The sequence below is a fragment of the Bos taurus genome, chromosome 14 (assembly GCF_002263795.3).
Source record: "Bos taurus isolate L1 Dominette 01449 registration number 42190680 breed Hereford chromosome 14, ARS-UCD2.0, whole genome shotgun sequence".
In the NCBI taxonomy this organism is placed as follows: domain Eukaryota; kingdom Metazoa; phylum Chordata; class Mammalia; order Artiodactyla; family Bovidae; genus Bos; species Bos taurus.
In genome coordinates, this window is record NC_037341.1 from 61,844,244 (window position 1) to 61,863,654 (window position 19,411).

At 46.4% G+C, this 19,411-nt stretch overlaps 1 protein-coding gene and 1 long non-coding RNA gene across 3 annotated transcripts; one reads left to right on the forward strand and one right to left on the reverse strand.

Annotated features, from left to right (window-relative positions):
• Window positions 1–316: 316 nt before the first annotated feature.
• On the reverse strand, window positions 317–9,778 carry ODF1 (outer dense fiber of sperm tails 1). The gene is made up of 2 exons (NM_174131.4): window positions 9,316–9,778; window positions 317–913 (listed from the first exon to the last, which is right to left on the reverse strand). Exons 1-2 carry the CDS (start codon window positions 9,633–9,635, stop codon window positions 445–447), a joined length of 789 nt encoding a protein of 262 aa, NP_776556.3. The 5' UTR covers window positions 9,636–9,778; the 3' UTR covers window positions 317–444.
• Window positions 4,660–18,394, forward strand: LOC104974106 (uncharacterized). 2 transcript variants are annotated; one of them, XR_811287.4, is made up of 3 exons: window positions 4,660–4,857; window positions 16,492–16,602; window positions 17,218–18,394. It is a non-coding gene; the product is annotated as an uncharacterized lncRNA (long non-coding RNA). The 2 variants fall into 2 exon arrangements; XR_009490529.1 differs by having other exon boundaries at window positions 16,492–18,394.
• The last annotated feature ends 1,017 nt before the right edge of the window (window positions 18,395–19,411 follow it).

Below are 19,411 nucleotides of genomic sequence, written 5' to 3' on the forward strand. Positions count from 1 at the left end.
ACTTTCTCTCCAATGCTCCCTACCATAGCAGCTTTGAAAAAGTGCTTGTCTTCAACCCTAACTAGTCTCGTTTTCTGCTTTGACTGTTTAATTTCTGGACTAGGTCATGTCACTGACTCATTTGGAAAAGCAACATGTGAGGATGCCCACCCACAAAATATCTTTTCCCGGGCTTTGGCATTAGTGGGGTGTGAAGTAGCACCCGGGAGGGCAGACTTCACCATTCACCTTCCCTGCCCACCCCTCATCCTTCCAGTGCCCACTAACCAGGTGGGGCTCGGGGCGGGGGTTGAACCAAAAGACTTGCACATGCCAGTGGGTTGCAGTTATGTATTCAGTTTCCTATGTCCTTGAATAACACGGGCCATGGGAAGGGGGAGAGAAACACTGGAAGAGCTGCCTGGCTGGATACATGACTTCTACTAAGTCCTAGGTTCCTACACTTTACAAGATCATCTTCCTACAGGAAAACCGGCTCCCACAAGGATAGCAGGGGTTACAGGGGTCACAGGGGTTACAGGGGCTGCAGGGGCTACAGGGGCTGCAGGGGTTACAGGGGTTACAGGGGCTACAGGGGCTGCAGGGGTTACAGGGGTTACAGGGGTTACAGGGAGACGCGCAAGGGTAGCAGGGAGACTCGATCTTGACGCAACTGCCGAGCCCGTAGGAGTAGGTCACGTCCTTCTCGTCCACGCACGGGGGCAAGCTGAACTCTTTGCAGATGTTCATGTAGCTGTATTTTTTCGACCCCAGGCAGTCGTATCTGTTCTCGCGCTCGGCCGACACACACACCTTTCCGTCCTTCACTCTAACCTTGACTTGATCCGGTTCAAAGCCGCACACGTTCACCGATCCTAAAATGTTACTGCTACAGCAAGAGGAGGCCAGAATTCTATTTGTTGTTCTTCTCAGTCTGGAGTTTAGGAAAAGGAAAGGGTAGGAGGGAGAAGCTCAGATGGACTCAGACACAACTTGACAAGCAACATTTTAACCTCTATTGAAAAAAAAAAACACCAAACCAGCAGAAGTAAATACTAGTCACTGTGGGGAGTCAAACTTTACAGAAGGGTGTGAAGTGAAAAATGAGAGTCGGCCCATGGGAACCACACCCTCCACTCCCAGGTAAACCCCTGTTAACTATTGGTGAGTGTTTGGTCTTCCAGATCTCTCTGGAAGTTTTTTATTTTTACTGTTTATTTTTAAAATTTTTTTCTTTTTCTTTCCAGTTTTATTGAGAGATAATTGACATACAGCATTGTAAATTTAAGGTGTACAGCATAATGATTTGACTTAACATACATCGTGAAATTATTATCTCAGTAAGTTTAGTGATTATCTATCACTTCATATAGATACCAAATTAAACAGAAAGATCTTTTTCCTTGTGATGAGAACACCTAGGATTTAGTCTCTTAACTTTCATATACAACCTACAGCACTGTTAATCATATTGTATATTACATACCTAGTAAGAGTCAGACACGACTGAGCGACTTCACTTTCATACATTGGAGAAGGAAATGGCAACCCACTCCAGTGTTCTTGCCTGGGGAATCCCAGGGACGGCAGAGCCTGGTGGGCTGCCATCTATGGGGTCGCACAGAGTCGAACACGACTGAAGTGATTTAGCAGCAGCAGCAGTACTTATTTTGGAGAAGGCAACGGCACCCCACTCCAGTACTCTTGCCTGGAAAATCCCGTGGACGGAGGAGCCTGGTAGGCTGCAGTCCATGGGGCTGCCAGGAGTTGGACGTGACTGAGCGACTTCACTTTCACTTTTCACTTGCATGCATTGGAGAAGGAAACGGCAATTCTACAGTGTTCTTGCTTGGAGAATCCCAGGGATGGGGGAGCCTGGTGGGCTGCCGTCTCTGGGGTCGCACAGAGTCGGACACGACTGAAGCGACTTAGCAGCAGCAGCAGCAGCAGTACTTATTTACCTTATAACTGGAAGTTTGTACCTTTCGACCACCTTTATCCAATCCTCCCCCTTCCTCACCCCTCTAGTAGCCACAAATCTGATCTCTTTTTCTGTCTGTGTGGTTGGTTTGTTGGTTGGGTTTTTCTAAAGTATAATTGACCTACAACATTCCTGGTGCACAGCATAGTGATTTGATACTTTTTTCCATTACAAAATGATCAGCACTTTCTCTTGCATTTAAATCTCAACTCCTTGTCTTATTAGTTATGGAACCCTGGGCAGGCTTCTTAACCTCTCTGCCTCAGTTTCCTCATCTGTAAAACTGGGACAATACCAGTAACCTATTTCTAGGGATTTCATGAGACAAATTAGTTACTGAATGAAAAGGGTCTATACTGGTGCTCGGAGCATGGTTAGCATGGTTAGGCTTTTGTCTTGTGTGTGAGTCCCACAGCGTGCCATGGAAAGTACTAAGCCATTGGAGGCATTGTTTCATTTGACCTGCATGAGAACCCTGTCACGCAGGTGGAATTGTCCCTGTTTTGTAGATGGGGAGATGCTGAAGGTGGTGAGTGCAGAGCCAGGATTCAAATCCAGGCCTGTTTAATGCCAAAGTCATGATTTTAACCATCACTTAGACTGAGCTCTCAGCATGAGGACCCAGACACTCAGTCTTGGAGGCCTGGCATCAGCCCTGCCTGCTCTGGGTCTCCTCAGGGACCAATTTCTTTCTAATTGCCTGAGCCTTCCAAAGATAACCTAATGCTCTGAAATGCTCTTCTTTTTACTCCCTTACCATTAAAAAAAATCTGTATTCTAAGAGCCACTCCTGGCAAATCTTGCATCTTTGGCCTCCAAAGGGAGGTCTTGGCATGTGTGCTTTCTAGAACCTCTTCTGGTTTGAGGAGTCTGGACTCTGATTGGGTGATTAATCTCAGATATATTTTTTATTCTGACTTTTTATACTGAATAGTTTATACACTTACTGCTTTTTGTTACATAAGTTATTACAAGCTCACTGTAGAAAACTCAAAATGTGCTGTGCTCAGTCGCTTTAGTCATGGCCGACTCTGTGACCCCGTGGACTGTAGCCGGCCTGGCTCCTCTGTCCATGGCATTCTCCAGGCAATAACACTGGAGTGGGTAGCCGTTCCCTTCTCCAGTGGATCTTCCTAACCCAGGGATCAAACCTGAATCTCATGTCTCCTAAATTGGCAGACAGGTTCTTTATCACTAGTGCCACCTGGTAAGCCCAGAAAACCCAAAGTCCAGATAAACAAAGAGATGGACTATTTTTTCTTTTTTCAGTTCAGTTCAGTCGCTCAGTCGTATCAGACGCTTTGCGACCCCATGAATTGCAGCACGCCAGGCCTCCCTATCCATCACCAACTCCCGGAGTTCACTCAGACTCACATCCAGTCAATGATGCCATCCAGCCATCTCATCCTCTGTCGTCCCCTTCTCCTCCTGCCCCCAATCCCTCCCAGTCTTTTCCAATGAGTCAACTCTTCGCATGAGGTGGCCAAAGTACTGGAGTTTTAGCTTTAGCATCATTCCTTCCAAAGAAATCCCAGGGCTGATTTTCTTTTTTAACAGACCACAAAAGCCCTCTTTGTCTTCTACAGGAGATAGATCTGGGAGTCCAATCTACAAGCCAAGGCCGACTTCCAGATCCATCTCCTCCTCTCAACAATCTGAATCTTGGGGTATGAATTCATGTTTGTTTTGGGTTTTCCTTAGATTTCCCCCTCTTCCACTATTCCTTCCTATTCCAGAGGGGGTCACTCTGGCCCCCTCTCAACTGCAGCAGATGCACGGGGGTCTCACAAATATGGATCTTCAGGAAATTGCCCCAGAAGTCTTGGCTGGATCAGGTTTCTTCTTCCCTTTGCTCCTAGGTCAGGTGCAACCTATGGGGATGTGTGGGTTTAGGAGAAATTGCAGGAGCCTCATTTTACCCATTAGATTGAGCTCCGAACTTGCAACCTGACTCCTGCCTGGCAATGTACCATCACCCTACATAAGATTTTCCCTGGGTCTGTGAGGTTCTGAGAGATGTTCTGCTTTACTGTGATCATGAGGACAGAGGTTAGTCATGGTCAACAGAGGCAAGTCAGCCTCTTCAGTGGATGGCAGAAGCCTCTTAGGAAAATTGGGGAAGAGCGAGTGGGCAGCGCTGTTTGCCTGCCACTCTGGGGTGTCACCTCCCCTCCCGACTGAAACTGGATTTCACCTGAAGGTATGACCACGCTCCTGAATGTGATTCTGCCCAGAGCAAAGGGGAGTGATACCGCCAGCCATCTTCACAAAGAGATGAATCGGTTTTCTGCCGAGTGATGAATAAGGTGAAGAGGATGACGAGAACGCCAGTCTCTACACTGAACCACAGGATGGCTGTCCTTCCTCTAGTTACTTTTTCTCCTTAGACCCCTGCGAGTAACCTGTTGAGCTTGCTTGTTCCTTTCCAACACATCTTTCCCTCTTCCTTCTTTTCCCTCTTCCTGTTCCTTGCCTTGTCTCTCTCCTGATTTTGGATGATACTGGAGAAGTATGACTCTCAGCAGGAGCAGGGTGGCACCACACAGGTGCATCTGAACACCTGTGGCACTGTTCAAACACAGGTGCCTGGGCCCCACCCCCGGAGTTTCTGATTCAGCTGGTCTGAGGAGGGAACCAAGAATTTGCATTTCTAACAAGTTCCAGGTGATGCTGGCTGCTGGGTTCAGACAGCAGATCACTCTGACCACTGCTGACCAGGCAATTTAAGCACATCGATTCCAGAACTCAGGCAAACCTGGTCTCAAGTCCCGGCTCTCCCATATCCTGAGGATCAAGAACGTTGCCCTGACTCTGTTTCATAATCTCTAAATTGGCCAAGATGTTGCAAGGATTAAATGAAGATGATGTGCTAGGCACTTGGTTTTCACTCGATAAAGGTAAGTCTCTTTATCAGGCTCCGCCTTACACAGACTTCCCCGAAATATGAGGCTTTAAGTGGCCAAGCCCCAAGTCCTGTGTCATTAAACACTAAGGCTAAATAATGGACATGCACTTGGCCTGCAGGGGCAGCAACTCCTGCTGCCCTGGGTGCCTGGGCCATGAGACCTATGGGTACAAAGAGATTGCGGTGAGAGGGGACGAGGGGCCCAGCTTGCTTCCAGCTCTGCAAGGTCACAGAGGGAAACAGCAAGCTCTCCTCTCTGTGGGAGAGTCAACCTGCCACCAGCCGTAAGGTAAAGCCGCAGAGTTCCTGGGTTCCTCTCTGCTGGCTTCCCACAGTGTGACTATGCCCTGATCTTTGGGTCAAAGAATGAGGTGGGTTGAGGGGAGTGGAATGATTTGCCTGAGGGCTTAAAACCCAGGGAGGCACTGCTAAACCACAAAGAATGCACTCTGGGGGCTGACAGTCATCAGCCTCCCCCAATGAGGGTGATGCAGGGGGAACTTCATACTCAGAGTGTGAGGGGTAAAAGGAAATGAGAAGGCTGGTTTCAAAGTTCTCAGAAGATGATGCCTCTGAGGTGGGGGTTTTTTTAAGGGAACTTCTTGAGCTGCAGGTCAACCAAGGATACTTGGATGACTGGACGGAAGCAGTCTCAGGATGAATTTCCAGGTACCTGCAAAGGGCCCAGCATTGAGCCTAGGGCATTCCTAAGCGCAGCTGCAAATCAAGGTTCATTTGCCCACGCAACACTAGACCCAAGTGTTGGAGCCACTCCAATATGAGCTATAGTTAGATAATGAACCCTAAGGGCAGGATGGCTCTTACCCAGAGGGTAAAGCGTCTGCCTGGAATGTGGAAGACCTGGGTTCGATTCCCAGGTTGGGAAGACCCCCCTGGAGAAGGAAATGGCACTCCATTTCAGTACTCTTGCCTGGAAAATTCCATGGAAGGAGGAGCCTGGTAAACTACAGTCCATGGGATTGCAAAGAGTCGCACACGACTGAGCAACTTCACTTCTAAGGGCAGGATTGAGGAGGGGCTGGCTTTGTTTCTACCATTTGCGTACAGAGGACAGGAAGCCCATGAAATGCAGGGGTGAATCGAGTGCAAACTTACATCAGGCTGGTCACATGGTTTCCTACAAGAGAAATCAAACTCAGTAACTTCAGTCTCTCTCAGTTCAAGAGAGGAAGGAAGGAAGAGTCAGGGAAAAGGCTAGTGGTTAGAGTACGAAAGTAATCTGGGGAGAAGAAAAGAATTTCAAAGAAGCTAATGAAATGGAAGTACTTACTTGGGTCTCCACTATTGAAGATACTGTCAAGGTGTCTTTAGAAGTAGCTGCTCAGTAAACAATGGAAAGAATTTGGGCCTTCTGTACCCAGACTAAAAATACACACACACACAATCAAATACACACCAATTAAATACACACTCAGGAAGGCTCAAATGACTTTTAGGGGAAATTACATGGTCTGCCAAAACTTCTTGCCCATTATTAACGGAACACCCAGAGACAGAGCACATAGACTCTCACACAGAAAAACAATTCCAGTGGGGCCATGGCAACTATAGACCAAGGAATCTTCTCCATTGGGCAAAGAAGCTTCTGGATAACATGTCCTGGCATCTAAGAGGACATGTCATACCTAATCAAACTGCTGGCTTTTGCTTTAAGGGGTAAAAGGTCACGTGCATATGTTTTCTAAATTCTAAAAGCCTTGGGAAGGTTTCACACCAAAGATTGTTTTAAATCGAATCAACATGATATTTCTCAATCCATTCAGTCATGGGTTGGGAGCTGAGAGATAAGAAAGGAGGCATTTCACTGAAAAAAATGATAATGGGAGTCCTCTGGGACTAGAGCTGGACCAGGCTTTAACATTTTCATTCATATTCAGAAATTGAATATTTAGGTTTGCAGGTAACTCTAAGCTTTTCAGGACAGTGAAATGTCAAGCTGTTAGAGCATAGGAGTTTCCCAAGGTGGTCTGAATAGGAAGAAAAGTAGCTGGGAAGAGGGCAGACCTGAGGTCATTTCTGAAATGAACTCAGGATTATCAGTTCAGAGATCCCAGAAGACCTCAGCAGCTTCATGTACTGCTTCAGGCAACAGAAAAAAATTAGCGAAAAATCCAGACATCATCAGGGAAAGTATCACAAACCATAGCAAGCGTTACCTCTTGTATAAATAAACCACACTGCTTAGATTTAAGCTTGAAATCGTGTCTACTGCAGATCATTAAGTAGAGACTCCCAGAGTAGGCGGAGGGTGCCCAGCTGGTGAAGAACTCACCTGGAGAGCCCGGAGAGTAAGACAGCCTGGAGACAGAGACTGAGCAGACTTGGAGCAAGGGTGTTTGAATAGTCAGAGGCATAGGGAAGTAGACACAGGCTACTCGCAAGTAGCCCTTCATTTAGACCAGATATTTTTTAAAAATGACCCTTACATGAAATTTATGTAACTTGATACTTGATGGGGTAAAAATTGGTTCAGATTGAGTATAGATGAGTTTATTTGGCAATGGTCCCATCTCAGACTATTGAAGGAAGTTCATTACTGACCTTTGGTGACCAATGACCTAGACAATAATTGTTCTATTGCCCTTTCCAGGGAATCATCACTGTCCTTTGTTGTCAAGGGCTTCATTCTCTCTCTTTCTGTCTTCATCCATCCATCCGTCGTCATCTTTCTTTTTCTTTTCTTTCTTCCTCTCTCTCCCTCTCCTCTCTCCCCTTCCTTCCTTGTTTTCTTCCCTCCTTTTTCTTTCTTCCTGTCTATTCATCTATTAATATATGTGTCTCTCTGTCTAATCTATCATCTAATCTATTAATCTTACCACTGGGATAAGAAGGACATTGTTTAAGGATACAAACTGGCAATGAGTAGTAAGTCCTAGAGATCTAATCACAGTATAGTAAATGTAGACAAAAGAAACATTGTATTATAATCATCAAACTGGATAAGAGGCTAGGACTTAATCAATCCAATCACTAAAAAGCAATAATTATATAACACAGTTTGTTGTTGTTGTTGTTGTTTAGACTTCAGTCGTGTCCGACTCTGTGTGACCCCATAGACGGCAGCCCACCAGGCTCCCCCATCCCTGGGATTCTCCAGGCAAGAACACTGGAGTGGGTTGCCATTTCCTTCTCCAATGCATGAAAGTGAAAGTGAAGTCGCTCTGTCGTGTCCGACCCTCAGTGACCCCATGGACCGAAGCTTTCCAGGCTCCTCCATCCATGGGATTTTCCAGGCAAGAGTACTAGAGTGGGTTGCTATTTCCTTCTCTGGGGAATCTTCCCAATCCAGGGATTGAATCCTCATTTCCTGCATTGGCAGAAGGATTCTTTACCACTGAGCCATTTGGGAAGCCCCTGTGTAGCACAACGGAGATAGCTAATTATTGCTACAATGGCAATCATATTATAATATATAAATGTATGAAATTTGCAACATTGTACAACTTAAATTTATACAATGTTATGTCAAATATAATTAAAAAGATCATCTATTTGTGCCATCTTTTAAAAAATAGTAGCATATTAAGTAGTTTTTCTGTACCTTTTTTCACTTAGTATGACAATACTTAAAATGCTTCATCAGTTCTTTTTACAGCTACATATTATCCCAATGTATGAATGTACCATAATTTGTTTAACCAGGTGACAGTGCTTTCAACTATTTTTTTCTATCATAGTTACAGACTAAATGGCATAAGTAGACAGAAAAAGAAAGTTTTCTCAGGCAAAAAGTAAAATGTGATGAAAACCAAAAAAAACTTGTAAAGTGAATTTAAAATTATCCAGTTCAATTAAAACCTTTTCAACTGTATTCTGAACACTGTGGCTTCAGTTCTGTAATTTCTTTACACAATCTTTACTATAGTTGAAGGGGGAGGCAGACAATAAACCCAATACCAGATGAATTTGAAGTCATCAAGAGTTGGAGAATAGGAGAAAGGATTTCCTACAAAACCAAATAAATGCCTCTATTGTTCAATTTGCTCCCCTGCTCTTAAAGCCTCTGGCAAACGTTTGACTTGATCAATTATTATTACTTCTCCCATAGTCATTTCTGTAAGCCGAAATACACTCAAATCACTTTACTCATAACCAGAAAAAATGTTTAGTTTGCTGCTCCCAATAGCTTTTTAATGACACCCCCTGTTTCTTTCCCTCATTGAAGCCACATTATTTATCACGTTGGTGCTCCTGCCATAAGCTGAAAACAACCTTGCCAACCGACATCATTACACTGTCTTTTGAGAATCTTACAGTTCCCATTATGGACCCTTTTACTCTTCTTTTCTTAAATCTTTTCTGTGTCACCAGAGTCATTATCTTGAACCCGGTTCATCTTTGTTCAAGTATCGATTGTCACCCTCTCCTCCCTTATTCCAACCTAGGAGGCTAATGCACCAACTCTAAAAACCTGAAGATGTTGTCTTACTTGGCAAGCTCTCTCTTCTCATCCTCTATGGCTCTAATGGCTTTCCTCTCCAAACTTCTGAGAGACGGGCGAAGACAGTAAAGCTTAACATCACACAGGCAACACGGGTAGAGATCGCACAGGCCGCAGGACCGTGATCGCTTTGAGTAGCACAGGCAGTAGGGGTAGGGGTGCAGGTCGCAGCAGCAATATGGGTGCATGTATAAGTCGCACAGGCATCGTGCGCTGAGCTCGTCGATGCATCTCAACTGCCTTAGTTCTCTGTCCACCTTCTTGATGTCCCTTCTAACACTGTCCAAAAGACAACTCAGTGCAGCCATTACAGTCACACCTTATTGTTCTGTGAGTACCTTTGGGAAATGGCACTCTGGGGGGAAAAAATTGTTCTAAGCTCTTCTCAGAGGTTTCTTTTAAAAATAAATGACACACACATGGTTCACTTACTTTAAAGCTTGGGTTCTATGACCTCACCACCCTCTTAAGTATGTCATAGTCTTTCGGTTACCATGAGAACTGTACACAGTCACGGTCTCCAGAGGCCCTCCTTAGAGTTACAGAGCTACTCTCAGAACCACCGTAATTAACATAAGGGTTTCATTCACCTTGATTTCATTCACCTTGAAGTGGGATGGGCCCCCCAAGTCTTCACAGTTCCTTGGGGTTTATTGGGCTAAATCGTCCTGCTCTTGACTTGTGTGTGGCCTGTGGATTAGCCACAGCAATGAAGATCTTAGTGTGCAGGGTAGAAGGAGCTGCCTGGCTCCTTCCTTCAGGTCCTTCTCGCTCCAGCCTCGACATCTAGCCTTGCCCCTTATACTCTAGGATTCATTCTGGCTTCTATTCCTTTATAGGTAGAATATTAAGAGCTCCCCAGGGGTTCTCCTTACCAAGCTAACCTTGAGTCAGCCTTTGTCCTTGACCTTCTGAGCCTCCCATCTCTGGGTCCTGCCTGTTCTTTATCAGCTGGCATCCTGGCTATCCTAGGACCTCAGTTCTCCTGTGACTGGGGTCCTGCTCTTAAGCTCCCATCTCTCAAAGCTCCGAGTCTTGTCCTCATCACCACTTCCCGGCAACTATGCCTCTGGTCTTACATCCAAGCTGCCAGATGCCCTATTCCCAAGTGCTTCCCAAGTGCTGGTCCTTGATACTCAGAGCCAACTGCCTGAAGTTGCCTGAGACCCTGACTTGGGCCAGTTTCCTGTGTTCTCAGCTGGGTCAACATGCTGGACCTGGGGCTCAGCCCTCAGCCTTGGCTTGGCTACTTCTGCTCCTCTGGGCCATTCCCCTCAAACTGCTCTCTGCCTCTCAAATTCCCTTTTAGTGGACCAAAGCATAGGGTATTTGAGGACAGGTGGTTGGAGGTGGCATTGGAGAGGGAGACCAAGGGCTGGGTTTAAAGGGACTTCTGGCCAGTTAGGGCATTTGAACTTTATTTTGAGTGCAGTGTAGACTCACTGGGTTTCCTTTCTGTTGAGAGAAGTTGGAAGGCAAGCCACACTGAAGGTGGAGCATGAGGGGAGAACAGTAGCAATGTCTTCTGCGGGAAGGCAGGAGACAGATTCAGGGCTGGGGACCATGGCCATAGGAGTGGCAGGAAGGAAGCCAATGGGCCGTCTTCCTCTGCCTTCCCACATCCGCTCAGGCCCTACCTAATCCACTCTCCACGTTTTAGCCAGAGTGATGTTCATACATAAATCTATTACCCTTCGACTCTACCCTCCCCTCAAAGTCTTCAGATTCTTCTCTGTCCTCGTAGGAGAAGGCCCAACATCCTCACAAGGTGGTGAACAGTAGGGCCTCTGCCCACCTCTCCAGTCTCTTCTGTTATCATTACTCCTGCAACTTGTTCTGCATGAGCCACAAAGGCTTCCTTGAAGTCTCTCTCATTCCACCTCCTTCTGGACTGTGTTCTGTCTGCTTAGAAGTTCAACGCCCTAACTAGTCGATCTAGTTAACTCCTAAGGCATTCTTTAGTTCTTCTCTTAAATGTCCTTCCTTCAAGGGCTTCCCTGTTCCCCAGAGGACATGCTGAACAGTCCACATATGTCTTTTGTAACATTGTTTGTTTCTCCAACTGGAGTGTAAGCTCTATGAGGGCAGGGACCAATTATTTTTGCTCACCATTAGATCCTCAGCATGATGTCTGGCACAGAATAGGAAGTTAGAATTGATTCACCAAATGAGTAAAATTAAATAGCATTTAGTGAACAGAATGAGGACAGAGTGAGGGAGGTGTAATGACTCGTAAGTTTCTAGCTGGATTGAGTCATGGTGCCATTGACTGAGATATGAAACACAGGAAAAAGAGTAAGCTTGGAGGACATGCTGAGTTTGAGGTGCTGGTGACAACTTTAAGGTAGAAATGTGGAGTACCGTGTGGGTAAGTGGGTCTGGAACTTGAGAGAAAGCTGGGTCAGAGATATAAAATTCAGGATCTTGACTGGGCTAGATCACTCAAGAGGAGAAATAGATTGAAAAAATGAAGAGGACTAAAGCAGACTCCTGAAGAACAATGATAAGAAATGAGAGAATTAAAGGAGCTCATGAAAGTCTCATAGAAGAAATACGAGAAGAAAGAATTCCCACTGCCGAAGTCCATTGTGTATCACTAGACCAAGTCCAGTAGACCCCAGTCTTGACCTATGAACTCCCTTTCTGTAGAGATGAAGCATTTTAGCAAAGAAAGCAAATTTCCCTGAAGATATTAGAATGAGGGAGGCTGGAGTCTGAGACACACAGGATGAGTTAGAAAAACAAAGAGGGGTAGTACTCCTCTGTGGACAAATGGTGAAGTCTTTCAAGAGTGATTCCATCCAATTCTGAAGGTAGATTGTGTTAATAGGAATGTGGCCTGTTCTCTTCCTGAGGGTTCATTGTGGAGCTGTTCAGATTTCTCTAGTTTCAAGGGATGGACTTTGAACTTTTATATCACCACAAATTCCATCCCTTAGCAAATGTCAGCAAAGGTCAAAACAAGCAAGCTCTCAGTTTTAAATTCATAAATATATAGGTTCAGGAATTTAAGCATGCACACATCTGTATTATACATGACACATTATGAAGATAGTTATAGCTTTATTTTAACTGGGATTCCCCCATGATTCCATCCTCCTAGTAACTGCACTCTTTATCATGATGCATATTCTTGACATCATTTCAAGTGACTTAACAAAGGTAGTGACCCCTTTAAAGATCAGAGGGAAATGTGGTCTATTCATGTCAGAAGGGCAATGTAGAATTCATTAGAACCTGCAGAAACCCACAGGAACAATCTAGAGTCACAGTTCCCTGCAGCATAAACACAAGAAGATTCCTTGGACATTTGTACAGTGGAAATGAGAGGCTTTCCTTATATAGGACTATGTCTGGGGAAGCTTCCGCCACTTTGGCTGGTGTCCAGATTGAACCTTCTATGGGATGGAGGGTAAGTAGATGCTTGGTCCCCAGTATTGGTAGAACTATGTGCCCAAAGGGGTCTCCTCTGTCTCTTTCACTAGGTGCGACAGCTAAGTCATTTATTAGGCCAATGGCACAAAAATGTTCCTCTAGCAGTTACTCAGAGAAGGCAATGGCACCCCACTCCAGTACTCTTGCCTGGGAAATCCCATGGACGGAGGAGCCTGGTAGGCTGCAGTCCATGGGGTTGCTAGGAGTTGGACATGGCTGAGCGACTTCATTTTCACTTTTCACTTTCATGCATTCACTTTCACTTTTCACTTCCATGCATTTCATGAAATGGCAACCCACTCCAATGTTCTTGCCTGGAGAATCCCAGGGACGGGGGAGCCTGGTAGGAGGCTGTCTATGCGGTTGCAGAGTCGGACATGACTGAAGCGACTTAACAGCAGCAGCAGCAGCAGCAGTTACTGGTGCTCAAACATCAAGTTCAAAGTCACCCTCAAGGATTAAGTGTGGTCATATCTCAGTAGTGGAATTAAAGATGGTTTTAAAAATTCTGTTCCTAGACTTTTGTCATTTCTTAGTTTCTTCGATAAGAATATCACCAATTTTTTAATGAAACAATTTCTGATGGAATGCTGTCTGCCACACTATCGGTTTTGACCTGAATTGCTAAGCCCACCTCCAGCCTCTTCTTTTATAATCCAGGTGGGCTCCAGGGCCATCTCTCTGAGCAGATTTGCCGCTGGGTCTTCCTGAGTTGACTCATTGGAAAAGACTCTGATGCTGGGAGGGATTGAGGGCAGGAGGAAAAGGGGATGATAGAGGATGAGTTGGCTGGATGGCATCACTGACTCGATGGACATTAGTTTGAGTGAACTCCGGGAGTTGGTGATGGCCAGGGAGGCCTGGCGTGCTGCGATTCATGGGGTTGCATAGAGTCGGACATGACTGAGCAACTGAACTGAACTGAACTTCCTGTAAGGGACATTGAATACTTTTCCTAGCCATCATCCATGGCATCCTCTCCTGATAAAATAACTCTCTCTTCTCTTCCCCTGCCCTCTGCCATTCAGTTCAGTTCAGCTAAGTCGCTCAGTCGTGTCTGACTCTTTGCGACCCTATGAATTGCAGCATGCCAGGCCTCCCTGTCCATCACCAACTCCCAGAGTTCACTCAAACTCATCTCCATCGAGTCGGTAATGCCATCCAGCCATCTCATCCTCTGTCGTCCCCTTCTCCTCCTGCCCCCAATCCCTCCCAGCATCAGAGTCTTTTCCAATGAGTCAACTCTTCACATGATGTGGCCAAAGTTTTGGAGTTTCAGCTTCAGCATCAGTCCTTCCAAAGAATACCCAGGACTGATCTCCTTTAGAATGGACTGGTTGGATCTCCTTGTAGTCCAAGGGACTCTCAAGAGTCTTCTCCAACACCACAGTTCAAAAGCGTCAATTCTTTGGTGCTCAGCTTTCTTCACAGTCCACCTCTCACATCCATACATGACCGCTGGAAAAACCATAGCCTTGACTAGATGGACCTTTGTTGGCAAAGTAATGTCTCTGCTTTTGAATATGCTATCTAGGTTGGTCATAACTTTCCTTCCAAGGAGTAAGCGGCTTTTAATTTCATGGCTGCAATCACCATCTGCAGTGATTTTGGATCCCAGAAAAATAAAGTCAGCCACTGTTTCCACTGTTTCCCCATCTATTTGCCATGAAGTGATGGGACCAGATGCCATGATCTTCGTTTTCTGAATGTTGAGCTTTAAGCCAACTTTTTCACCTCCTCTGTCACTTTCATCAAGAGGTTTTTTAGTTCCTCTTCACTTTCTGCCATAAGGGTGGTGTCATCTGCATATCTGAGGTTATTGATATTTCTCCCGACAATCTTGATACCAGCTTGTGCTTCTTCCAGCCCAGCGTTTCTCATGATGTACTCTGCATATAAGTCTGCCATTAGGTACCATCAATAATGTTGCCCGGTAAAGGGGCAGACATGTAACAAAAGCTGGCCTATCCGACTTTCCTCTGGGGGTTTGATCTTTCACAGAGAGACTTCGGATGTTTGGAGCTGATTCACGCGGACAGCGTGACACCTTCGTTACGGCCTTGTTCTGTTGTTTTCAAGTTGGTTCTCTGGCTTTCCTTTGAGTCTCTGAACTCTTCCATGTCCTTCCAACACATTCCTGCTTCTCTTCAGTTATCCAGTCAGATTCAGTTACCTGTAACTGAAGAACACAACTGACATGACAAGGCTGTTCCCTGGACTTGTCCGAGAGGACCACTCCAGGCCAAACACGTGGGTCTACCTTTGCGCCAGTGCATGCTGTCTGGCACTAGTCTAGCTCCTCCCTCTATATTCAGAGCTAGCTGCATCAGGGCAGCCACCAATCCTGAAGGCCCTGAAGGTACTAGGCAATGCGGATGACTCAAACTAGGGAAAGTGTCTGGAAACACCCACAAAGGCTCATCCGTGGACATTATCCCTGGAGCAAGAGAGAGACTTTCCTGGCATTTGGAGCCTCAGAACTTTAGCTTTAGAAAATCTAAGTCATCCAGACCACTTCCTACCCAGCAGGGAATCTCTGCTGGAGCATCCCAGGCAGATAAGGATGGAAGAGCTGAGGGGCTTGTGTAAGTGATGGAGTGCTCCCTCACTGGGCTAGTGCTCCCTCATCAGGGCTCCTATGGCCAACCATATTGGTCCACGTCATTTATCTCCCTCTTTCTTCCTCCCCACCTCCACAAGGAGCTTTGACAAATATCTTCCTGCTAAATCAGGGAAGGGATACGGAGGAGGAGGATGTTGGTAAGTTACTCTTAAAACTGCACCCAACAAGGGTGAACTCAGGTCCAAGCGGTTGCAGCACAGTGGATGTTCTTGGTTACCAGGATCTTGAAAGAGCATCTCATGAGGTGTTTTCCTTTTTTTTTTTTACAGCAAATATCATCATTCAGGCGTTACTGAGAAGGAGTCATGAGAATTTGGGGGCTTCCTAGGTGAGGCTAGTGGTAGAGAACCTGCCTGCCATGCAGGAGACATAAGAGATGTGGGTTTGATCCCTGGATTGGGAAGGTCCCCTGGAGGAGGGAATGGCAGCCTACTCCAGTATTCTTATCTGAAGAACTCCATGGACAGAGGAGCCTGGGGGGGTACAATCCAAAGGGTTGCAAAGAGTCAGACACGACTGAAGTGATTTAGCATGCACATACATGAATGAAGTCCCTCATTAATATCTAAGGAGCGGACAGGGATCTTTGTGATCATCATCCTGGTTTGTCTGGGATGTGGGACTTTGGTAGTGCCAAAACTGGGGCAGGAGATGCAGGTTGAAAATGAGGTGGAAGTACCAAGTGGCCATGGTAGTCCATCCAATTTGTCCAGTTTAAGTGATGCAGCTAGACTCAGTGGGGTGCAAACCTGTATGTCAACCCCTGGTCTTGAAGGTGGTATTGTTTAGTCGCTAAGTCATGTCTGACTCTTGCCACCCCATGGACTGCAGCCCACCAGGCTCCTCTGTCCTTGGGATTTTCCAGGCAAAAATACTGGAGTGCTTTGCCATTTCCTTCTCCAGGGGATCTTCATGACCTAGGGATCGAACCTGGGTCTCCTGCATTGCCAGGCAGATTCTTTACTACTGAGCCACCAGGGATGCCCAGCTTTGAAGGTAGAGTCATATTATGAACTCTGGATTCTCTGTGACAACTATACTTTATAATTCCTTTCTCTCACCCTCTCAAATCTCCAATTGCTCCTTCTCCCCCTGCTCGTCTCCAGCCTCATGGATTCACCAAACAAAAATTGTTAACTGCAATTTGGCTTGTTCTTGAAGACAGAGACAAAAAAGCTTCCGTGAACTCCACACTGGAATCATTCAAACAAGAAAGGGTATGTCTATGTCCTCCTGGAAACAGAAGGACTTGCTTCTGCTGCAGATGGTGGCCTGATTACTTCGGGGGTGAGGGGTGAGAATTTTCATGTCCCTACCACCACCATAGCTGCCTACCTCTTAATAGAGACTTACTTGAATAATATTTCACATGTAAAGAGTGCTCAAGTTGTGGAGCTGTTTATTCCCATTTTACAGATAGGGAGACTGAGGAATGGGGAGTTCACACAGCAAGTGACAGAACTAGGGTTCCAACCAGGTGGCCAGCCTCCTCTCTCTGTCTTCAAGTCTAACAACTCTTGAGAAGAAAATTTCTCTTTATGTTCACCTGAAAGATGAAGGAGGAATTAGATTTGAACACAGGGACTTCTGGGTTGCCTGCTTCTGTCATTATCCACACACCTACAGCTTGATTCCCTGCACATGTTGCTGTTCAAATGGAGTAACGTGCTTTTCTGCTCTGGGCCCCACCCCACCCCGTGTCCCTCCTGCAGAGATGGGGCTGCTTCACACCGGCCTCCAGAGTGATCACGTCCTCACTCTCCCCTCAACCACAGGTGTTCTCCTGTCTCCTAAAGTAATGTTTCTTACCGAGAATTCTTTCCTTCCCATAGCATGGTTGGCTTGTTTTGTGAAGTAAGAAGTTTTGTTTTCAATCATTACCAAAGAAGATGGAATCAGAACAAAACGTTCCCACTGAAGACTCCCAAGTCTTCCTGCCTGGGTTCTTGGTCCAGGGGGTAGACTCTCTGCCTCAAGCAGTGCGTGTGTGCTAAGTCACTTCAGTTCTGTCCAATTCTTTGCAACTCTATGGACTGCAGCCTGCCAGGCCCCTCTCTTCATGGGATTCTCCAGGCAAGAATATTGGAGTGGGTTGCCATTTCCTCCTCCAGGGGATCTTCCCCACTCAGGGATCGAACTGGCATCTCCTGTGTCTCCTGCACAGCAGGTGGATTCTTTACTGCTGAGCCACCAGGGAAGCCTCCAGCAGGTGTTGCTCTTAACCCCAGAATGTGAAATTCGAAGCCCTCTTCTTACTTCACGTTCTGTCTGACTCAGCTTTCCAGGGAACTGAGATACATTCAGATTCCCCAAGTCTTTCTCAAGTCCCTGCAGAAGCCCAGCAGAAAGAGATCAGCACAGGGCTCTCAAAGCAAAAGCTAGAGACAGGCCACACCCAGGGTCCCTTCAAGCTGTGGGACAGGAGGCCCAGGAGGAGGGGAACAGAAGAGAGGAGGGAGAGAGGGAATGTAGTACCATCTTCCTGCTTTCGTTCAGTGGCTCTCAAACTTCTTGGCCTCAGGACCACTTTACACTCTGAAAGTGGGGATTCCAAAGAGCTTTTGGTCATGTGGGTTTTATCTATGAAGACTGAGCCTTATTAGAAATTAAAACAGACGTTTACAGAATATGTAAGCATTTAAAAATAACAATAGTAGGACTTCCCTGGTGGTCCAGTGTTTACAAATCTGCCTGTCAATGCAGGGGACGGGGATTCAATCCCTGGTCCAGGAAGATCTCACCTGCCTCGGGGCAACCGAGCCCAAGCACCACAGCTACTGAGCCCATGTGCTCTAGAGCCTGCGCTCCGCAACAAGAGAAGTTACGGTAATGAGAAGCCCAGGCACCGAATCGAAGTATAGTCCCCGCTTGCTGCAACTGGAGAAAAGTCCATACAAACAGCAACAAAGACCCAGGACAGCCAAAAGTTAAAAACCCAGTTGTGAATAAAGCATGTGTGCGTGTGCGTGCTTGTGGGGGTGTAAAATAAAGAAAGAAGAGAGAAGTTGATTGGTTATATGTGATATTTTTTTAAAAACCTATGTAGCAATGTCCTGGCTTCAGCTAATTTGGAACCCCTTCAAGGAATTTAGTTGGGTCTGGATCAGCCTGTGGACTGGAAATGGTGAGTCCAGCTGGGCTCCATTTGCTTCTGGAGAAAGAACTAGAGGAGGAGGGGGTATAAAGCTCAGATTGGAGGCAGGCCTAGACTTCAAGTGCAGCCTGGTGCCTGTGGCCTGATTCTGTTCTCAGCCTCTATTACATCCAGCCCCTCCACTGCATGGACCCGTACTGGAGTCTGTAGTTGGTCAGGATGTATGACATCAAGAGAAGAACTCAAATTGGAGCTCTTTTCATTGGCTACTCTATAAAACGAGGGGTTCAGAGCAGCAGCGATGGCTACACATCCAGGCGGTAGTCTAGGTGCTGGTCACGTGTTTGTCCACTAGATCCTGTCGCTCAGTCCTTTGAGGTCGGTGCTAACACATTGTCACTTTTTCACAGAAGAGGAGACTAAGGCAAAGAGCAGCCAAGTCACTTGTTTATGGCTGCCCAGTTGGCAAGCCCTGGACGCCAAAGGTGTACTGGTGATGACCTGGAGCTCCAGGTATAGCCACCACGCAGCACTGCCAGGCTGTGGGCCCCTCCCCAAGCCCACCTAACCCTTCCAGGTGGGGGAAATTATATTCTTAAAGGCTGGTGCAGGAACTTGCCTTAGAGACAAATATCTCTTTGTGCCAAAAGAGTAGGTGAAGGGGAGAGGGAGAAACCCAGAAGAGTGAACACTAAGGGGGCAGGAGCCAGGGCGGCAAGACCGCTCATGTCTTGTGCCTTGCTAAGTCGCTTCAGTCGCGTCCGACTCTGTGCGACCCCATAGACGGCAGCCCACCAGGCTCCCCCGTCCCTGGGATTCTCCAGGCAAGAACACAGGAATGGGTTGCCATTTCCTTCTCCGATGCATGAAAGTAAAAAGTGAAAGTGAAGTCGCTCAGTCGTGTCCGACTCTAGTGACCCCATGGACTGCAG